This window comes from Elgaria multicarinata, chromosome 8 (genome assembly GCF_023053635.1).
Source record: "Elgaria multicarinata webbii isolate HBS135686 ecotype San Diego chromosome 8, rElgMul1.1.pri, whole genome shotgun sequence".
Classification (NCBI taxonomy): Eukaryota; Metazoa; Chordata; class Lepidosauria; order Squamata; family Anguidae; genus Elgaria; species Elgaria multicarinata.
This window is the reverse complement of record NC_086178.1, coordinates 85,020,534-85,041,757: the sequence shown is the minus strand read 5'-3', so window position 1 is coordinate 85,041,757 and position 21,224 is coordinate 85,020,534. Positions and strand designations below refer to the sequence as shown.

General features: G+C 42.0%; 2 protein-coding genes across 3 annotated transcripts in view; one reads left to right on the top strand and one right to left on the bottom strand.

The window, feature by feature from the left end:
- STAMBPL1 (STAM binding protein like 1) overlaps positions 1–456 on the top strand; it is a 30,317-nt gene extending 29,861 nt beyond the window's left edge. For both annotated transcript variants that reach the window (XM_063132918.1, XM_063132917.1), the window contains exon 11: positions 141–456. In XM_063132918.1, coding sequence (XP_062988988.1) covers positions 141–197 — 57 coding nt within the window. In that variant the 3' untranslated portion in view covers positions 198–456. The remainder of the gene's footprint in view (positions 1–140) is intronic.
- Positions 457–2,913: 2,457 nt separating this feature from the next.
- Positions 2,914–20,278, bottom strand: ACTA2 (actin alpha 2, smooth muscle). Its single transcript, XM_063132915.1, has 9 exons — positions 20,227–20,278; positions 12,190–12,360; positions 10,312–10,440; positions 9,206–9,316; positions 8,113–8,197; positions 7,868–8,029; positions 6,208–6,399; positions 4,092–4,273; positions 2,914–3,271 (listed from the first exon to the last, which is right to left on the bottom strand). The coding sequence occupies exons 2-9, from the start codon at positions 12,316–12,318 to the stop codon at positions 3,128–3,130; spliced, it is 1,134 nt and encodes a 377-aa protein (XP_062988985.1). The 5' UTR covers positions 12,319–12,360; positions 20,227–20,278; the 3' UTR covers positions 2,914–3,127.
- Between the last annotated feature and the right edge of the window lie 946 nt (positions 20,279–21,224).

Here is a 21,224-nt window from a genome sequence, read left to right as displayed (position 1 = left end):
CATGATTACATGTTCTCAAAGAAATAAGCCAACCATGGGCTGTCTCTTAAATGCCTTATTTTTGATCGACTCAGAATTAGTTTACATCTTATAGCAGATTCCCAACAGACTTATCTCTGATTTGTTGACTTCTTTTACAGATGTGTAAACATGTCATTGAGAAAGATGTAAAAATAACTGTATTGGATCTGAGGTGATATGGATGGGAGAAGAAAGGCTTCCCCCAAAACAGATGCCCAAAGGAGAACATGGCTGCCAGATTTTCCTACAGTGTTTTCCAGAAGTTACTGACATTTTATATTTGTACGTTTTAGATTTAATAGTTTGATATTTATTGCCCTTTCCCATTTTGAGGTTATTTTGTTGTTTTTCAAGATAAGAGTTCACAGTGGCATTCAATCAGGATATGTTGTTATACTGGAATACTATGAAAATAAAGTGAATTTGAAACAGTGACAGTGATGGAATCTTTGCAATGCTTCTGATATTTTTGTTTTGGATTACATGGTCTTTTTGTGAACTGCAGATTTTCAACTTTATATGTCTTTGTGAATGTTCACCGCACATTTAAAAATAACTGTTAGATGTGGGTAGGAAATAGGGACTGTAGAACCTTCTAAGAATTCCAGATTACTTTTTTCCCCTTTAAAGTGAGATCCTATCTACACATGCTAATCATTGACATTGATTAGTAATCATGCCATGGGTAATAAAAAATTAAATACCTGATACTGGGGCTGGATGGGGTGGTTTATTTATTTGATTTAGACCCTGCCTTTCTAACGCCCTCCCCAAAAAATGTAATTCAAGGGAATACAGCCTTCCCTCCCAGCCATGATATTGCTTTGAAGAACCCACCATGCACACTTGTGGCAATTGACAATTGTGTAGGGGGGACTTTTTCATTGACATCAATGAGTTTTTTTCCTAGTGCTAATTGCCACTCAAATTTAGATTTTTCCATTACTGTCACTTGGAAGGGATATGTTAAACCTCTCCTCTTCACCCACTGTGTTGAGGATAGTCACCCTCCACACAACACCTGGTAGTTAGTTTTTTGAGCCCATGATTGATTATCATATTATTCATGTCTCGTGTAGTTAAGCTCTTGGATATTACTACAGAGCAGGGAACCTGTGGCACTCCAGATGTTGTAGGACTCAAACTTCCATCAGTCCCAGATAGCATGCACTGGTCAGATGTCACTTTCTCCCCTTCGATGCATCACTAGGGATGCTCAGGATATTCTAAATTGGGCGGGCAACCAGCAGCCCTTGGTGGTCACTTGTGTGGCCCACTGAAAGTGCTGTACCTCTCTCCCCCACCCTCAGCTGCTCCTGCCACCACTGCTACTGCACAAGGTATGCAAGAAGGACCATTCCTTTGTGCTCTGTTTCCTACCAGAATCAGTCATTCTGCTCGGAAGTGATGTGCAGGGATGGTTCTTCTCATGCTCCCTCTTTCCCAGGAGAATCAGATTCCTGCCAGCCTGCAATGTAACAGGACACAACTATGGAAGAAGAAGCCAATTCTGATATTGTAGTCTCAGACTTTCACAGTATTCTCTAGAAAAGTGAAGTAGGCTAATCACTACTCATCAGTTGTTGCTGTTTTTAAAAGGCTGTCTTTTTCAGTAATTTGTCAGCACTCCCTTTCACTTATTTGTTTGAATTGCCTCACTTGCTCTCACCATCTATTGCAAGGGTGGGGAACCATATTGGATCTGGATTCCCCCCCCCCATACACCCTGCATCACAGGACAGGGCCCTGCCTTGACATCATTAGGTGTTCAGTCCCTCAGTCAGGGGGCTGGCTCCACCCATCCTTTGCTTCCCTGCACAGGTGGAGAGGAATGAAGAGACTGAGTCTTGGCTCACACACTCTCCCACCCCATTTCCCTTCTGAGGTGATAGGCGCTCAAATGAAGCCCCACAGGCCAGATGGGCCACCCTGGCAAGTCAAAACATGATGATGAGAAATGCCTGTTCTGACCTGGAAACAAATATTTAGCACACTCCAACTGGATTATACCTGCAGCCATCACAAACAGCAATATCACGAGAGCTGAACCACCCACTGGAGAACTAAACCCATGTTCTTGGATTCTATCCTTTGCTGGGACCCATGATGTCTATGTGTGTATGTATGTCTGAGTACCACAGGAAGCCTTCAATTAAGGTGACCATATGAAAAGGAGGACAGGGCTCCTGTATCTTTAACACTTGTACAGAAAAGGGTATTTCAGCAGGTGTCATTTGTAGGCATGCAGCACCTGGTGAAATTCCCTCTTCATCACAACAGTTAGAGCTGCAAGAGCCCTGCCATCTTTTGTATCTGGTCACTCTAGCTATAGAGTAGAGTATAGCTATACCCTAGCTATGCTAGAGTGACCTGATACAAAAGAGGGCAGGTGCTGCATGCATTCAAATAACACCTGTTGAAATTCCCTTTTCTATACAACTGTTAAAAGATACAGGAGCCCTGGCCTTTCCATATGGTCACCCTACTTCATTACTGTTACAATGTCTGGTCTTAAGGTTGTCCCTGCCATTGTCAAACGAACCTAAGGAGAGCCTGCAGGATCAAATCAAAGATTCATCCTAGCCTATCCAGTTTCCAATAGTGGTCAGCCAGATGCTTTTGGAAGCCCACAAGCATGGCATGAAGGCAACAGCCCTTCCACATTGTGCTCCCCACCACCACCAGCAATTGGTATTCAGAGATGAACTTGCTCTGATTGCAGAGGTTTCATTTAGCTCCCATGGCCAATTCCCATTGAAAGACCTATCCTCCATGAATTTGTGATGCAAATATTGGTGAGTATATAGAGCTTATCTGCTGTGCCAGACTATTCTTTTTCCAAAAGAAAGGGATTTTCATTTGCTGTAATTAGAGTAAGAAAAATGAGGAGTTTTTATTAATAAAAATTACAAGCACATAACTGATAACATGTTTATGATTTATTCCCCCTCCGCCACCCCCCAAAAATATTCCATATAAATCTAATTAGAAACAAAGCCAGAGACATTGTTATGAAGGTATTTGGAATGGCATTATAAGAATGCTGTTATTCCTGAATACATCCACAGTAATGTGACTCAAAGAGAGAAAGTAAGGGGGGAGCAAGTTAGAAGCATTTGCGGTGAACAATGGACGGGCCAGCCTCGTCGTATTCCTGTTTGCTGATCCACATCTGCTGGAACGTGGAAAGAGAGGCAAGGATAGAGCCCCCAATCCAAACAGAGTACTTGCGCTCCGGAGGAGCAATAATCTGAAGAATGAGAAGGATATAGTTAAAATGATGTAGGCAAGGATATACCATGAACTACATAAAGAATTTTGAGTGCTGCAAGTCATTCCTATGGCAAAAGCAGTAAAAGAACAAACCCACGTTTATACATATAGACGCAGGCAGGTGAAGTTGCTCTGTGCATGTCTGAGAGTGAACTTATGCAATGGTTTTCAACAGGAGAAAGTCAACACTTGCTTTCTTTAGCCTTGAGCATTTCAATATTTTTGCAAAAGCACTCTTACGTAGTCAGATTTATATTTTGCCCTGCTGTAAAAGGCAGTTCCGTTTTTAGGGAAATTTCTTGCAAAACTGGGGGTGGGGAAATTCAGGAGGGTACTTTCATGAGCATAACTTTGTTAGGTATAGGGAATTCTCTGATAACCTTTTCTTAAAAAAAAAAAAAGGTGTCATTTCAACCTTAAACGGGTTGGCAGCCTGTGGCTCTCCAGATGTTTTGCCCTATACTTCCCATTAGCCCTACCTAACATGGCCAATGATGGGTGATGACTGGATTTGAAGACCAAAACATCTGGAGGGTCACAAGTTGCCAACTTCAGTCCTAGAACTACTGTTTTAAGCTTTTATATTTTATGCTGTACCATGTGGTTTTAATTTTTTGGAACTGCCCAGAGAGCTTCAGCTATTGGACAGTATAGGAATAAAATAAATACATAAACATATTCTGATGGCCACACCCCCACAGGTTGCCACATTTTTTCCTCCCAATTCGTGTCCTCACCAGTGAAATGAGATTAGGGATGTGCCACTATAAACTGGATAATGACCAATAATGCCATACCTTGATTTTCATGGTGCTGGGTGCCAAGGCCGTGATCTCCTTTTGCATACGATCCGCAATCCCAGGGTACATAGTGGTTCCACCAGATAGGACGTTGTTTGCATAAAGATCCTTTCTGATGTCGATGTCACACTTCATGATGCTGTTATAGGTGGTTTCATGAATGCCAGCGGATTCCATACCTATGATGGTTTCAGTAAATACTTATTCAAATATTCTTAAATAATTGTGGCTATGTCCTTTCAAGTTGCCTTTCTACTTTTTCAGCTGCCTGCCCAAGGTGAATTATAGTCAAATGCTAATAACTATAATAAATATAAAATAACAGCACCAGAGAAAAACAGCACCAAAAATAACAAGTAAACTTAAATGTATCCAGTAAAAATGCACAGACTGTCAAAAATTCAATTGGTGTCAAAGGTCTAGGTGAATAAAATGGTTTTTAATAGGTGCTGAAGTGCAACAAAGTCAGTGTCCCTGAGCTGATAGCCACCTACCTGTCTTCTCCGGATGGGCAACGTCTAAAGCACGGCTTCTAGACATCGTCTTAAAATATGGGTGGAATATTAGAGTAAACACTCATGAAACAGCCTTGAATTAAGTAAGGTGAAGAGAGACCAGAATATAGAGATTATATTATAAACAATATGAGGTCTCAAATGTGTATATTTAAGGAGCAGAGAAACAATATCTTGTAGCAGGTTAAAGTCAAGTAAAGACTATTTGGAGTCTGTTTATATTATTTATTATTTATTTTATTATATTTATATACCGCCCCACAGCCGAAGCTCTCTGGGCAATTTACAACAATTTAAAATTGTAAACATTAAAAAGTTTAATATGTGTTTTAAAGTGTGTCTTATAAAGAAAATACCATGCTGAAAGAAGAGTAGGAGCACCTTTTCAATTTTCAACATACTAAGAATCCATGATATGAAAGTATTGAAATGACTTATCTTTACAAAAATTACAAATTGAATTTGAGTTGGACTTAAAACATATTGTCAAAACAATACGTTTTGAGAAGTAGCTATGTAATTCCTCTGGACCATTTCCCTGGGAAGGAGTGCTGACGCTACACCCACATTTGATTATCCTTTAAACAACCTTCCAAAGTATTGTTGCCTTTAATAACATCCATTTCCCCTAAGGCAGCAATTGCGCTTCAGCGTGCAAGTCCTAGTTGTTATTATTGTACACTTGTCGGAGTCAGTGGCTCCCTGCCAACAGTACACTTGGGCTGTTTCTACACCAGCTTCCCCCCCCCCCCGGGGGTTGTCCCTGGGTGCTCCCTGCACGTCCAAATGACACACAGGGACAGCAGGGGGGATGGGCACAGGTTTTACCGGGGTAAAGAAACCCTGGGAAAACCCAATTCTTCCAGCGGTCCCTGGACGATCCTGAGGACTGCGAGTGGTGTGGGTGCCCATCCTGGCTTCTTCACTCCTCCCTGAGAGTAGCAGGGGGCAGCAGAGGGAAGGAGCCAGGCCAGGGCAGGCTAGGAACATCAGGGGTGGGGTGGAGAGGAGGATCGGGGCTTTTTTTTTAACTTACGTTTTGCTGGAGCGCAAGTGCACTCCGGCTCCTATTACTTTTTTAAAAAAACGGCAGCTGCAATGGGCGCAATGTCCTTCTTCACTTCCGGGACGTCGCATGTCCATCTGAACACAGGGCGACGATCCCGGGAGCCGGAAATTCCAGGATCGTCTCTCCTGTGTCCCTCTACACCCTTAGGTGTAGAAAGAGCCTTGTTGGAAAATCAAGGTTTCTGCCACATAGTGTGTGAACTGATCTTCATCACCATGAGCATGTAAACAAATCAGCAAGTGAAGCGAACCAATGAACAGTGGTTCAAGATTCATTTACTGTAGGTCTAGGGCAGGGGAAACTGTGGCCATCCAGATGATGTACCACAACTGCCATCACCCCTAACTATTTGTCATGGTGGCTGGGTTAGATGGGTGTTGGGAGTCCAACAACATCTAGAGGGGCAGAGCTTCCCCACCCCTGGCCGGGGAAAGGACTAGGAAGGTGTTGCCATCTAGGGAGTGATGGCTGAATTTTTATGTTGAAGCATGAAATAATGGGCCAACAAACAGTATACAAATCATCTTACCAATGAAAGAGGGTTGGAAGAGGGTCTCTGGGCAGCGGAAACGCTCATTCCCTATTGTGATCACTTGACCATCAGGCAGCTCATAGCTTTTTTCTAGGGAAGATGAAGAAGCAGCTGTGGCCATCTCATTTTCAAAGTCCAGGGCAACATAGCAGAGTTTCTCCTTGATGTCGCGGACAATTTCACGTTCAGCTGTAGATGGGATTGAGAACAGAGATCTGTGCATGAGCTACTTGTCTATACATCATAAAAAGAAATATAGGATTATTTTTGATATTTGTTTTGTTTGATATTTGAAGTTTAATAGTTATGCTTCCCAAAGAGAGGATTCTTGATTTTCAAAAATGGCGATGTTGAGCATTTAAAAAAAAGAAAAGAAATGTCTGTACCAATTGGGAGCCAACACAAGTTCTGAATTCGCAAAATAAAAAATCCCTTAATTTGTCAAGCATTGGTTACTCCTGCTATGTTTGCATAATTTCAGCAGCTAGCAAAAGGATTTTTTTTACAGACCCATGATATATATTCTACTGCAACCAAAATAAATTTAAAACTAATTTTTGAATATTTGAAAATTATGATTCCTGTTCAATAATGAGCACCATATTTCAAATTCTGGAAAAAAAATAGAATGCCCCATCCTGTTTTATGCAATCATTTAAACTCCTTCATTCAGATCCCCTTGCTGGGTTAAGATTCATAAACATAACAGGACTCTGGGGTAAATCCAAAGTCACACAAGTGGACATCTGCAATGGGATTTACCCTTGCTTTCCTTCCTCTTACACCCTTGCCAAAACTGCCCTGAGCGGTTCCCCAACTAACTGGATCAAATTTGGAGGGAGGCTGCTGGTGAAAGGAAATCTATTCCATTGACTGATGGACACTATTGATACAACCCACTGTGCACACTGATGCCTAATTGAGTGCCAGCAATAACTTGTTGCATGTGACTATCTCCACTTTCTGCTGTAGCTTACTACAGGTATTTTCAAACTGTTTCAGGAAATACTGGGGTTCTTCAAAAACCTACTGCAGGCTTGTCAATGAGAAAATTGTAATGGCGAACAGGATTTTCTATAAGGTATCTTGCCCACCACAATGAACCTTTCATTCCCCTACAATGGACCATTTCCAGTGTTATAGGGGCACAATCCAACCACACTCCATGTGTACACCTTAGAACACTCCTCAGAATTCTCTGTAATGTGCAGTAGTTTCTTAACAGAAAAGTATGTGGAAAGAGTTCCTTGAAAGCAGAACATTTCAAAATCATTGGTCTAACATATGCACTAAATGAACAATAGCATATAACATATTATACAAACCCCGGATAGCCACGAATAAACAGGATCAAGCAAGATAACTCTTGCTAAGTTAAACAACCCAGGGATGCTCCATCCCTGGGTTGTTTGTAATGATGTCCAAATCTGGAAATTGAGATGTTGGGGGAATACAGGTGTGGGTTGTTCCTCTCTCAACCATTTCCAATTCTAGGTTCAGACATCATGATAAACAATCACTCAGTCATTTAACTCAGCGGGAGCCAGTGCAGTCGCTCACTACCACTTCATTACCAACAAACCACAGTTAATAAACCATGGCTTGTTCTTGACATGTGAAGCAGGTCATTGAATGCAATCAAATATAATTTGCTTACCAGTAGTGACAAATGAGTAGCCTCGTTCAGTCAGGATTTTCATGAGGTAGTCGGTAAGATCACGGCCAGCCAAGTCCAGGCGCATGATGGCATGGGGCAGCGCATAGCCTTCATAGATTGGTACATTGTGCGTGACACCATCCCCAGAGTCAAGCACAATCCCTTGAAACAACACAAAACAGGCAGCATTTGAGCTTGTATCAACTTACTTTTCTGTACTCCCAAAGCCAGTATCAATTTCTTACCTGTTGTACGTCCAGAGGCATAGAGGGACAGAACAGCCTGAATAGCAACATACATGGCTGGGACATTGAAAGTTTCAAACATAATCTGAAAAGTAATGAAAACATAAAACAAGGGAAGTATTGGGTTCATTATGTCTTTGTTATTTCACGTGATAGGCAAACCACTGACAAAATAATAGGACTTGTTACATTAATTATCAGCAGTGCATAAATTAAGGGATTTCCACAATCCTTCTAAATCAATACATTCAAAACATGTCGATGCAATGATCTGTGATAGGTCCAGCCTATGAATCAAGGGACCTCATGACTAATAAGTGAAGTGACTTTGGAGTGGGTTGTGTACAGCATGGTATTTCCTTGGGGGTAAAAAGAAATAACAACTCAGCAGCTAAAGTCTTCACAAACCTCCTATATTTTTACTATCTGCCTAGAGCTACAAAAACAGCAGGTTTGTCAAGCATTTAGGCCACAGTCAATGACTGGTGGGCAGGATTTGGCTTGTTGAATTACAATTGTGCAGGCCTAGTACAGCTATAATGAAAGAATTGTGGGAATGCAAAGCAATTGGAGCATCACCCTGGAATCTGAAATTTCAGGGCCTGGATGCAGTACTACTTGTAGTACTTTCTCACTTTTAGTTTGGGAGAAGCAGATCTCCCCTTATTTCATTCTTCTGCAACCTTATGCCCTCTAAATGTCTTGGACTACATCTTTCAGCATCTGTACATACTATGCCCTTTTTTGTGTGTGTGAGCATTTTTTAAAACGTATCCAATTTTGTCCAGTTGCTTCCATTAACTAAGGCATGTACACCTTTCAGAAACGTATGCAGTGTTTGAGCATTTTTCAAATGTGTGCATGTTGTCATATATATACTTTTCTTCTATGGAACACATTGCAAGCCCAGAAAAGTACAGATTTCCAACTGCAAACTGCATTTGGTTCCTGGTAAATCCATTAAAAAAAAACGTTGGGATGAATTTCTCATCCATCCCTAAAAGGGGTCATCCTCTAAAAACACAAAGGCTGGAAACGCCAAAACCAGAGCATTGCCCCCACCAGAAAGCGAAGCAGAGAAGATGCCATTTACCTGTGTCATTTTTTCCCGGTTAGCTTTGGGATTCAAAGGTGCCTCTGTAAGCAGAGTTGGATGCTCTTCAGGGGCAACACGCAGCTCATTGTAGAAAGAATGATGCCAAATCTGAAGTAAAAGGCAAAGAGAATTGTCAGTATCATGACGAAGACCACTGCCGCAGACATGATCACCACCCCATCGTACCCAATCACTTTGATAATGCTTCTAAAGCTGCAGTAACTTCAGAAGTTCTGGAGACACTAGAAACTTCCAATCTGATCCTAGTTCACACTCCCCCCTCAGTGACAGGAGGACCTGACGCCGCCCCAGGAGAGGGAAAGCATGGGGTTGAAGAGGGAGGTGGTGTCAACCTGGTGCTGCGAAGAGAGCCCCCAGGTAACCTCAACATCTTCTGCCCATGTGGTTAAGGGGATTGCATACTTCTGTGATATATGCTAGCAATATCTGCCTCATTGGGAGAGGATGTGTGCCAGCAATATTTATCATATGTGTGATAGCCCCAGGGAAAAGCAGCTCCCAACTAGCTGCAGGAGACAGGGGAGGCAATGCCATGCCCTCCAGATTTTTAGCCCAACCCCATAATTCCTGACCAGGCTGGCTGGGGATGATGGAAGTTGTAGGGTGCCAGGTTGCCTATCCTTGATTGTAGGTATTTGTAGCTGTGTGTGGCAGCAACCATGCCACTCCAGGTAAAGTATAAATAATGTCTAAACAACACTTTCCCAAACTGTAGTCAGTGTCTCTCTGAACCTTCTATGTGTAACGACTCTGTGTAGTTCCATATCACTGTAGCCATATGCATACTCCAGGAGTAGTTCTTTGAGCAAGTAATTATTTCAAAGATTTACAGGCCATTATGTAAAGGCAACAAAACAACACATTAACTTCCTATAAGCAATGTCAAAAACCATTAAGAGATAAGGAAAATATAAGGGAAGTTAAAAAATAAAAGAAAGAAAAAATCCCTGAAACAGAAGAAATGCCAACACTGCTCAACAAATATTTTAAAAAGCAAAAACAAGCCCAAACTAATCCTGCTTATTGCTTCTCATTCATTTTGTACTACCTACCATGTACTTTCACATTAATGATTGCAATACCTTCTCCATGTCATCCCAGTTTGTGATGATTCCATGTTCTATGGGATATTTCAGTGTCAGGATTCCTCTCTTGCTTTGAGCTTCATCACCTACGTAGCTGTCTTTCTGACCCATGCCTACCATCACACCCTAAGAAGTTAGAGGGAGGGGAAAAAAGATGACTAACTGAGTCACATAAGCAAGCAATGTCAAAAAGTAAGCAAGATGGCACACATCTCAATTATATTTTTCTTTCATTTTAGAGACGGAAGAAGCTATAGAAACTTTTCCCTGAAGCATAACTAGAATGAGCATAATAGAAAAGGTGCCAATATGAAATGAAGATATGAAGCTGCACTTCGCGGACTTAGGTCACTGATCCCTTTAGCTCAGTATTGTCCACACTGCTTTCCAAAATCTCGGGCTCTGCTGCCTGAGATGGACAGAGACCAAAGCTGGGACCTACCACCAAATTATGGCCTCTTCCTATTTGTCGTATCAAATATAGATTATTAATAATTATTTTAGCTGCAAAATCAGTTTACATCCATGCAAAAAATAAAGCAAAACAAACTTCTGCAGTGAGATAAAACGAGCAGAGCGCCATCTCGTGGCAAACGTAAAACAGTCCATTCTTTCCAAGTCCTCTACTTCAGTCACTCACACTGTGCATTTGAAGCAGCCGGATAACCCTATCCTTGTCCCAATTATTTAATAAATGTGGTCAGGATTGCAGCCTTGCATTGAAAGAAGAGGCATTTTAAACAATAACTATTTTGGGGGGAAACCAGAGATAGAACCATGTTGACTGTAAGAAAAATATCAAAATCCACAAGAGTATACTACCTTGATTAGGCCAAACAAAAGATCCCCCAAATTGTGCAACCTATCAGGATCCCCAGATCTCTTCATCCATCAAGATTTTAGAAAAACATCTTCAGACACTAGGACTTCACCATCGTCAGATTTTCCCCTTCCCCTATTCATCCCCATCTGCCCACAAAACTCTGCTTTTTTGTAACATCTTGCCTGATGAAGAGATCTGGAGATCTCAAAAACTTGCACATTTTTTGGTGATGTTTTGGTTGGCTTAGTGTTACACTAATATGAATTTTCGAATTTAACTTGAAAACATAAAACGAGTAAGTGCATGCTCCGTTCGTGCTAGAATTTAGGAATTATGGGACACAAGCCACAGATCCATGGGCCTGATATGCGATCAAAGCATGAAGTGTAACTAAAAACTCCCATCTCATGGCTGTGGCTTGTGTGGACCTTAGCAGCTTCAGGGTCTTCTTAGGGAGTGCCCCTGGAATTTAATGGCATGGCTATTTAGTAAGAACTATTGAGCATTTCATGAGACTTGCTATTATTTTTTCCTTCGTTTCCTGGATCTCTAAGGTTTGTGTTTATAGCAGTCTTTACTTGCTCCACCAGCTTTTGAGACGTTCAAGAGTTGTCCTTGGCAATTTGTACTGAGCTATAAATGGGAACAATTTTATTTTGTTAGTTGTTTAAAGTTCCACACACGCCACAGCTTTTTCTTTTTCAAGGGTGCTTGATATGTTTGGATGATTATTCTTCCCTACTCACCGCCACAAAATTAAAATACACAGGCCAAAAAGATAAAATAAAAAGGATTGTCAAACTCCAGGGGAAGATAGATAACTTCTAAGACAAATGTGCAACCAAAAATGAATATGACCACAATATGCTTCACAGTGCAGGCCTGTTTATATAATCTGGACTTGAATAGAATAAAACATATGGGAACCGTAGCACAGTGGGTGCTCTTCTTTTCTAGTCACTTCCATGCTATTTATTAACCATGTCTGTGCCATGCATTGCCATTTGTTTGCACTACCAAGCAGAGCCTCAAAAGCTAAACCCATCGTTCACCTGGTGCCTGGGACGTCCCACAATGGAAGGAAAAACAGCTCTTGGAGCATCGTCCCCAGCAAAGCCAGCCTTACACAGTCCGGAGCCATTGTCACAAACCAGCGCAGTGCTATCCTCTTCTTCACACATCTTCTAAAGCAACTTTCTCAGACCTTCCACACGGGTACAGTCCTATAAATAAAACAGAGAAGACCTGATTGCAACACAGTGACACATTTTCAGAAGATCAGGGACAACTGTCGGAGTCAGTAAAAAAGTGGCTATTTGGCTTCATTTATTTGAGATCTTTTAACACTAAAAGCAGCAGCAGAGATCAGGAAGGAGAAGGGAGGATTGCTCTTGCTTTCCCCACTCTTATCCATTGTCCTAACATGACTTAAAGAGTGGTGGCCTTTGGGGCTATTGCAATGGCAGTAGCCCTGCCTTGGAAAGACTGGAAGTCCCACTCTTGAAGTCAGCTTTCCCCAACCTGGAGCCCTCCAGACCTCATAGAATCATAGAATCGTAGAGTTGGAAGGGTCCTATAAGGTCATCAAGTCCAACCCCCTGCTCAATGCATGATCCACCTCAAAGCATACAGAACAGATGGCTGTCCAGCTGCCTCTTGAATGCCTCTAGTGTGAGAGAGACCACAACTGCCCTAGGGAAGTGGTTCCATTGTCGTACTGCTCTATGGACTTAACGTCTCTTCATTCCCAGCCAGCATGGGCAATAGTTAGGAAAGTTGGGAGTTGTAGTCCAAAACATTTGGAGGGCACTAGGTTGGGGAAGGTTGCTTTAAATCATGATGCACTGCTCTGCAGTGTATCAAGACAACAGCGGGACGGTGGGGGAAATTTCCATCCTTCCTGCCACTGCTACCACCTCTTCCCCTGTTTGATATTAAGTCGAAGGAAGGATTTGAAGGGTGTTCTGGGGGACAGAGATGTGGGGATGTGGGCAGGGGAGGAGGCTATGAACCTTTCTCTGACACATTTTTTTATTTGAGCCAAAGGTGAATGGCAGCCATTTAAGAACCTCAGAAGGTTATTTCTGAACCACACTTGAGTGAACTTCACTGGCAATGCTTGAAACAAAAAGAGAAAAATATATAGAAAAAGCAAAGGAGCAAGAAAAGGGGATATGAGGGAAGTTGTGTGTCAACAATCAAAAGAGATATTCAGTCACAATGGCTGTAGCTTTAGGGGAATGAAATTGTACCATAGAACACTGCAGACAGGTGTCCCATGTGCTATTAAATGTGCACCAGGTACCCTTTCATATAAATGTCACCATCTCCTAGGATGCCAATTCTAGGAACTCCACTACTACACAGTTTCTTCCAGATTCTCTCAGTTCAGAATTCTCCAAACAGGTGTCCTCTAGATGTGTGGGACTAGAACTGCATTTTCCCCAGCCGGCAGGACCATTGGCCATACTGGCTGGGGATGGTGGATGCTGCATTCCAAAGTATCTGGAGGGTGCCAGCTTGGGGAAAGCTTTACTGCCTAGACATTAAGAGCTGGCTTTCAAAACTTGCAATGTTAATTTCTTAGCAACTAAGGCTGTATTTCGAAGCCTCTAATTTAGGGTCCACAGAGATAGACTACAACCAGGCAAACAAAGGAAAAGCCAGATGCCCTGTGTGATGTCAGTTCTTTGCTCGACACCTTTCCCCAATCTAGTCCCAAGACATGAGCACAAACCCAGCCACTAACTCCCCACATTTCCAAGAAGAATTATCCAACAGATTAGGCCCAGCTCTATACATTACACTCTCCTCATGGTCTTCGAGTTCTCGTGTGATACCTCTGCTCATTTGCAATATGCCTCACCTGTGAGTGGTACGTTGCATCTGTATCTCCTGCTTTCTGCCTCAGGAATTCCATTACATCCTATCCTACTCACATTGTAAGTGTAATGTTTATATTACGCTCATGTGGAATGTAACTCGGGAGGAAGTTATTTGTCTGCCAGAGTAGTTTGTGCCATGGCCAGAGTGGCTGATTTACGCAGACATTTTAGGCTTCTTCCCCTGCCCCACCACCATGGTTGTACAACAAAATATTGGCAGAAAGGAAGGAAATCCTTCGCCTGAGCAAGCAGAGTGGCCATATACCTTAGTTAAGGGCAAATATTACAGAAAGAGGTGGCAAAAATTCTATTTCAATACTACCTATTCCTGTTGTTTCCACAATGCAGTAAAAAAACCACCCACCTAAATATTGTGTGACTACTGAGGGTAGGGGGAATATCATGATACTTCACACGATTTAGACTCACTTACAGCAAACGATAGACGTGGCAACATTACACTTCAGTTCCCATTTCAGCACACAACAATGTGCTGGAACGTGGTAATGTGTAAACCTGACCTAATTTAATTTGACCAATTGGGAAGCGGACCAATGAATTTACACTAACAGCTTTTGTTAAACCGGCTTGAATCTGAGATTGAGCACAGGGGAAATGATTGAATTGATATAGCTAGACGCTATGTATTTCCCCTCTTTTTTTACACAACAGTAAGCGCATGGGGATTTGAGCTGGATCAGGATTCTAAGGCAGGGTATCGTTAATCCTCCACACACACACACACACACACACACAGGTCCCAATCTAGATTTGGGCACACACACCATCAGCTTACATTGCCAAAAGTGATTTGTTGAAATAAATGTCTGACTTTTTGGCGACGTACAGCTTACTCTAGCTGCCTAGCCCTGATTGAGATTGTTGAGACCACAGCATGAGGCAAACGGTTAAATTCACCCTATTCCCTCATGCCCTTACTTTTGAATAAAACAGAAACAGAGAAAAAAATGACATTTTTAAAGAAACGTGTAGTTCGACCCTAGGAGCTTGTGTCCATTGTTACAAGCATACAACATGCCCTGTTTTGTTTCCCTGTTAGGTTTACAGCATCTAGATCAGGAGTCCAGCCCTCCAATAAATTGCAATATAATGGGGTTTGTTGTTCTGCTGGGGAGGATAACGTTTCCAAGAAATTAACCAATTTAGGTGGTTCAGAGACGCTGTAAGCCTCAGGTCCAAACTAAAACCGCAAAGAGACATTTAAGCTGATTATAGAGCCATTATTGGTTATTAGGCAACTTGTATTTCATTTGTAAGTCCTTGAAAGATAATGACGGGGTTTGGGAATTGAGTAAGTGTGAGTGATGCTTTTGACAATGCAAGCTTACTATGACCTTCAATTTTTGAGAGCCAGACTGAACCATCAGGATGATTTACAGTGTGTTTAAAGTTTCAGTCTGTCAGCCATTGCCCACTATTAGCCGTTGTGACAACTCTTATTTCAAGGCAGGTGAAAGTGCTGATCTTTCATCATACAGAGCTTAAAACAGTTTCTGTCATGCATGAGGGCAAACATGAGATGTCCAGTGTGACCCACCTTGTTTGGGGCTGCTCAGAAAGAGCATCGCCGTCTCAGTGCCTGGGAGGTTAGAACCATTTGGGAGATTAGACCAATGGTTCATAAGGCTAAATAAATAAATAATAAAATTCTAGGTACCTAGATCTGGAAAGCAAAGATTTTGCTTCTTACAGTTGCATCTTACAAAGTGAAATGTTAGATCTTTTACCAGTCTTTAAAAATATAAGCTTTGCCCATTTAATCTTGGAGGCACTTGGTAGACGTAACTGACCAGCAGGTTTGTGGTTGGGGTTGCATCAAAAGCACAGATTATGGCTATTGGGTGCAAAGTTCACCTTCCTGAAAACCTGTTTGCTTTTTAAAATATGAACATTTCTAACCCCTATTGCTACAATTATTATGATCGACATTTATATCCCACCGTTCCTCTGAGGGGCTCCAGGCAGTTTACGCGCTGCTGCTTCCTCCCCATTTTATCTTCACAACAATCCTGTGAGGTAGGCTGAGGCTGAGAGAATGTGACTGGCTCAAGATTAGGTGAAGATAGGTCTGGTGGAGAGCAGGTGAGGAGTCACCGCCATGAGCTTCATGGCTGAGTGGTTTTCAGATACACTTCAAAGTGTTTAGATAATGCATAGATTATGTGTAGATAATGCAAGTTTGTAGATGTAGCCAATTAAGATTTTCAAGGATTGGCGGGGGGGGGGGGGGAGCATGGCTACATTGCCCTTGCTCCTCCCATGACAAGCAAACCAAAACAAATAATTACAAACTCCATCACATTACGTAAAATATAGATAAACTTACATAAATTACACTGTTTATAGGAAACGTATACACTTTGGATGCAGGACAGCTTTGGCGCATTAACAGTCCTGCTAATTAGAGTGCTGTCATTAAAGTAATTTAACGAGATACAGTCATCCAAGTCTTTAATTTGAGGCCTGGGGTGTTGGGTTCTAGCTAAAGATGGTTCAATGGTAATGTAGGCAGAACTGTCAGTGTAAGTTCAATATAAAAGGCCTGATGTTCCCTCTTGAGACAGATAGCATGAAAGTTCAGAGGGGTAAAGATAAAATTGAGAGTAAGGGAAACTTATCTGAAGGCAACGTGCATAAAATCCCTGAAGCAATAGGGGAGCCCTTAGCCACAGAGGAGGGGAATTCTATATCCAAGTTCAAATGCCTCCTTATCCAGAAGATAAGAAATATTCAATATAAATTTCTATTAAGAAATTTAAATCCAAAGGAAGGAAACCTTCCACCCCCAACTGTTACACAGGGCAAACCTGGGGTTGTATCAAGCATGAGGTGAGCACAGAACTCCAGCTAATCCTGGCATTTTCAAATCCATATTTATCACATTGGTCAACTTCCTTTTCCTAGCTGCACACTTCAAAATGTGTGCATAGGTCCTCGTTCATTCTCCTTGGGTAAGATACTCTCTTCTTTTTACCTCACAGGGTTGCTGAGAGGGTAAAATTGGATGAGGATAAATTGGAGCCCATCTGAAATGCTTGGGGCATGGTGGGTAATAAATATTAATTAAAATTTAACAACAAAAAGAACATTTTCCATTTCTTTGGTCTGTGTGTTTTTACTAAAAATAGAGAGAAAGAAAGGTTTGAAATCATCTATGTAATAGGTATAGAGACAATTCATATTTAAGCATTTACTCCAAAGCACAGAAACTTCACCTAATGCGAGTGCCTCTAGCCTGTTTGGAGCAAACGATTTCCTAATTAGGAAGCAAAGCCTTTCAAAAGTCCGTTTTTGGAATAGAGCTGAGAGGTCAAGGAGGTTGGTGGGGGGTTTTTTTGCTCAAACTCAAGTCAACTGAGCCAAAAATCCTTGGAGGGAGGGGGAGCGGAGGAATGTTGCATTTCTGCCTGAGCATGGCGAACTCTAAATGAAAGCCATATTTAGTAACTACTAGCAAAGCTCAGAAATTCAAGGAAATCAAACCTTTAGGATAAGTCAAGCAATGTTTGAGAACCATGGGACGCTCTAGTGTGTGGGAGTGATAATCTGCAGTAGCTAATTTAATCCAGAACTAAACCTGTAATGTGCACTTCTCATGGGTGATTACGGTATGCAATTAACTTTTAATCATCTTGCTTCTAGGCAGAGCTAAAAATGAGCCCGGTGCACCAGATCCCACAGTGTGCTCCAGCAAAGGGAACTCTCATTCGAAATGCACTGCATGCAATCACTCCTTATTTTGATACAGTGGAGGCTCCTGGCTCCTATTTCCATGGGGCCATGAATCCACTCTGATTTTCAGTCAGAACCAGTCAGAATCCTAAATGAGCTATCCGAAGTGCAGAACCCTAGCCCCTAAATGGGTTCAGCACCTTCAATAGCTCATTTAGAGTTCTGACTGGTTCTGACTGAAATCCGGAGCGGATCTGCCTCCCCAGTGAAGTAGGAGTCACCAGCCTCTACTGCTTTGCTATTAAAATCACTACTACTATTACCACCACTACTTTCCTTCTATCCCACTTTTCAGCCAAACAGGCTCAAAGCAATAGAAGTTAAAATCTACTATAAATACTATTTTAAATCCCAAACAAATAGCAACAGAAGAACAAGAGGAAGAAGAAAGCAAAACTCCATCTGAAATTTAATCTCAGCCCTTCTAACAGGTGTTGGTCTAGGTCTTAGAAAGTGGTGAATTTCCCCTCCTAAAAACCATGAAAGGAGCTGGCTAGGTGAACCTCCATTGAAAGGGAATTCAGCAAGGACAGTGTCACTGCGGAGAGGGCCCTGGGCTTTGTGGAGAAACATGCGCGCGCACACAGACAGACAGACACACACACACACAGGCTGAAATATCATTGGAAAAGGCACCTGTAACAAAAGGCTTTTCCTGATGACTTCCAGGCAGGGAAGGCTTGTGGTCAGCACTTTGGAGGAGGGACAGACTATGGTAGGAACCGGTTGGAAGAACAGCAAATAAAGGACTTGCCTCTGTTAACTATGTGCAAATGAACTACTGTTCAATTGAGCATAAGGAATACAAATATGTTGCAGTAGACAGGTCTCCTCCAATTCGGCAAGTACAACATCATACAGTAGAGAACAAACTCTTTAATGATGAAGTTCAGCAGGAAATACTGTGATACACAGACAGAACCGACTCACCCCAGTTTGGATAGCTATGTGGTCAACTCAGGATCCAGTGGAGCAGAACGTCATGTGCATCTATGGCTTCCTCTGTGTATTTTTCTCTCTGTCTGTTTTGAATCATGCTCAAGATCCAAGACTAGAAGAGATTCTAAATGACCACTCCCTGGGATGACCCCAAAGTCCCAAGTGGGTAGATGGCATCCATGACCATCTACACTACAGCCATTATGCCCCTATTCAGAAGACACCTTAAACCACAGCTTTATCCACAGAGAATAAGGCTTAAGGTGTCTTCTGAACAGGGCCTATGTTTTTGCATCATTTACCCCATATAATCAATTTTATTAGTTCTCATCTGTACTTGCTGCAGTAAACTAGAGGTAGAATGAAATCATGACCTGCTAGATTTGCATACTTACTTCTAATGAATTTCCACTCCTTGGTGGTAATAGTAGAAATAGTAATAGTAGTAATCACAGTCACCATATTTTACATAGCACTATTAATGTAAATGATATGTTAACTAACAATGTAAACAAAACACAAGTCTCTACCCCAAAGAGCTTACATAGCTCCTCTTGCTCTAAACGTTAAGCTCACATCTAGAACTCAGTGTAGCTCCTTCTCTCGTGGTACAGCAACCCAAGCGTAAAATGCAAATTTTGCATCTATTCTTAGGCCCAGTCATGGTCTTTTCTAAGCTTGGGAGTTCAAGTGAAAAGATTCTATCAAAACCCATAAGTGAAAAATCCAGGTTCACAACGCAGAAGCAAATTCATACTAGCTAAAGTCTACGGCATCCAAAGAGGAGGGGCACACTAGGAACAAATCTGAACCACAACAATTAGAAGAGAAAATGCTTCCCAGCAAGGATGGCTTTTTAATGATGCTTAAATAACAGTGTGACCAGTGAAATAAATATATTGACAGAATCATGCAAAAGGCTGTCCAAACTTTTATCTATAAACAACATAGCTTATAAACATTATAGCTCTTCTTAAACTTTGCAATATTAATAAGAAATTAAAAGAGTGAGGGTCAGCAAGCAAGACAAATGCACAACCAAGACAAAGGCACAACCAACTGAAGTCCCACTGATTTCAGTGGGAGACAAGAGTCAGGTATGTGCTTAAAACCTCTCATCAAAATAAATGGGGTTTTAAAATGCTGAACTATCGTGACAAACAGCCAAATCCTATGCATGTTTATTCAGAAGTAAGTCCTACTGCATTCAGTGGCCCTTACTCCCTAGACACAAATAATTGGAAGCAAACTGCACTGATTCAGTGGGACTTACTTCCCAGTAAATGTGCAGAGCATCCAGCTGCAAGTGGCAGCCTAAGGATGCACCCCACATCCCACTGAAGTAAACAGCAAACACCGACTGAGTTTAAAGAGTGTGGATCACACATTGACTTGTATGTTGTAGGATGAGATTTCATAGGCAGAACTTGATCAAAACAGCATGGAGCCTTTTTCTTATGTAAACAGATCAGGCAAATCCTGGAATCTCTCCTTCGGTTCACTGCCACTTACCCTGTCAGCGCTTGGCTAGGGAGAGCTGCTCTGGGATGGTGCACGGGGAAACCGAACACTCTCCAGTTATATAGCTCCTTGGCCTGATCCCCTCCCCCTAGCTTCCCAAACAAGGAGCAAACCCAAGCTCCATCTCTATCCCTCTGTCAAACAGAACCATATAGGGGCTTTTGCACAAAAACCTCTCATCTGGGTGGCCTCAAGGCCCTGGGTCTCTTCCACTCGGCATTCCATTCACATTCACAGAGCAGGAGGAGACTTCAGCTGTGTGTAATATAAACACACAGTCAAATTTCAAGATAGCCGCTGAAAGGCTACTGGGGTAGCACAGGAGTGACAGGCAGGTTGTGGCAAAGAGCACAGACTCCACACAGCACACACACACCCATGTCGTGATTCTTGTTACATATATAGAAGCCGTCAAGGGGGTACAGGGCCAGTTGCTACTGCCTTGACAGGCAAGCATCTTACAGAGAGAGAGAGAGAGAGAGAGAGAGAGAGAGAGAGAGAGTTCTCATTTGTTAAGGGTCAGGCCCGACAACTTATAACAGTAAGGGGGATAAATGCCACATCTGGGCATGAAGAGATGGTGAACAGAGTTATTTCAAGGGTCTACATTTTATCTGATAAATCTATGGTTCATAACCCCAAATAGCTGCCTTTTTAAACCCATTTTTAAAATCAGCAGCAGCATTGTCATTATCATAAAAAATGCAAATCAATACTTGGAGAGCAATTGCAGAACACTTCTCCAAAAACATAGATGCAAAATGCTACCGTTTCCTAATTTCTAGGCAGAAGAGTGGGAGCCTTACACGCAATCCTAGAAATGTCTACTCAGAATTAAAAGGTATAAAAACAAGTGAACTAAAAGCACAGCAATAAAATAATCAAACAGCACCCAACCCATTTAGAAACCCTTCAGCAAGAGACCACCCTCCAGGCAAAAGGCCTGCCTGAATAAAAAATTCTTTGGGCGCTGCTGCACCTCGGCACGT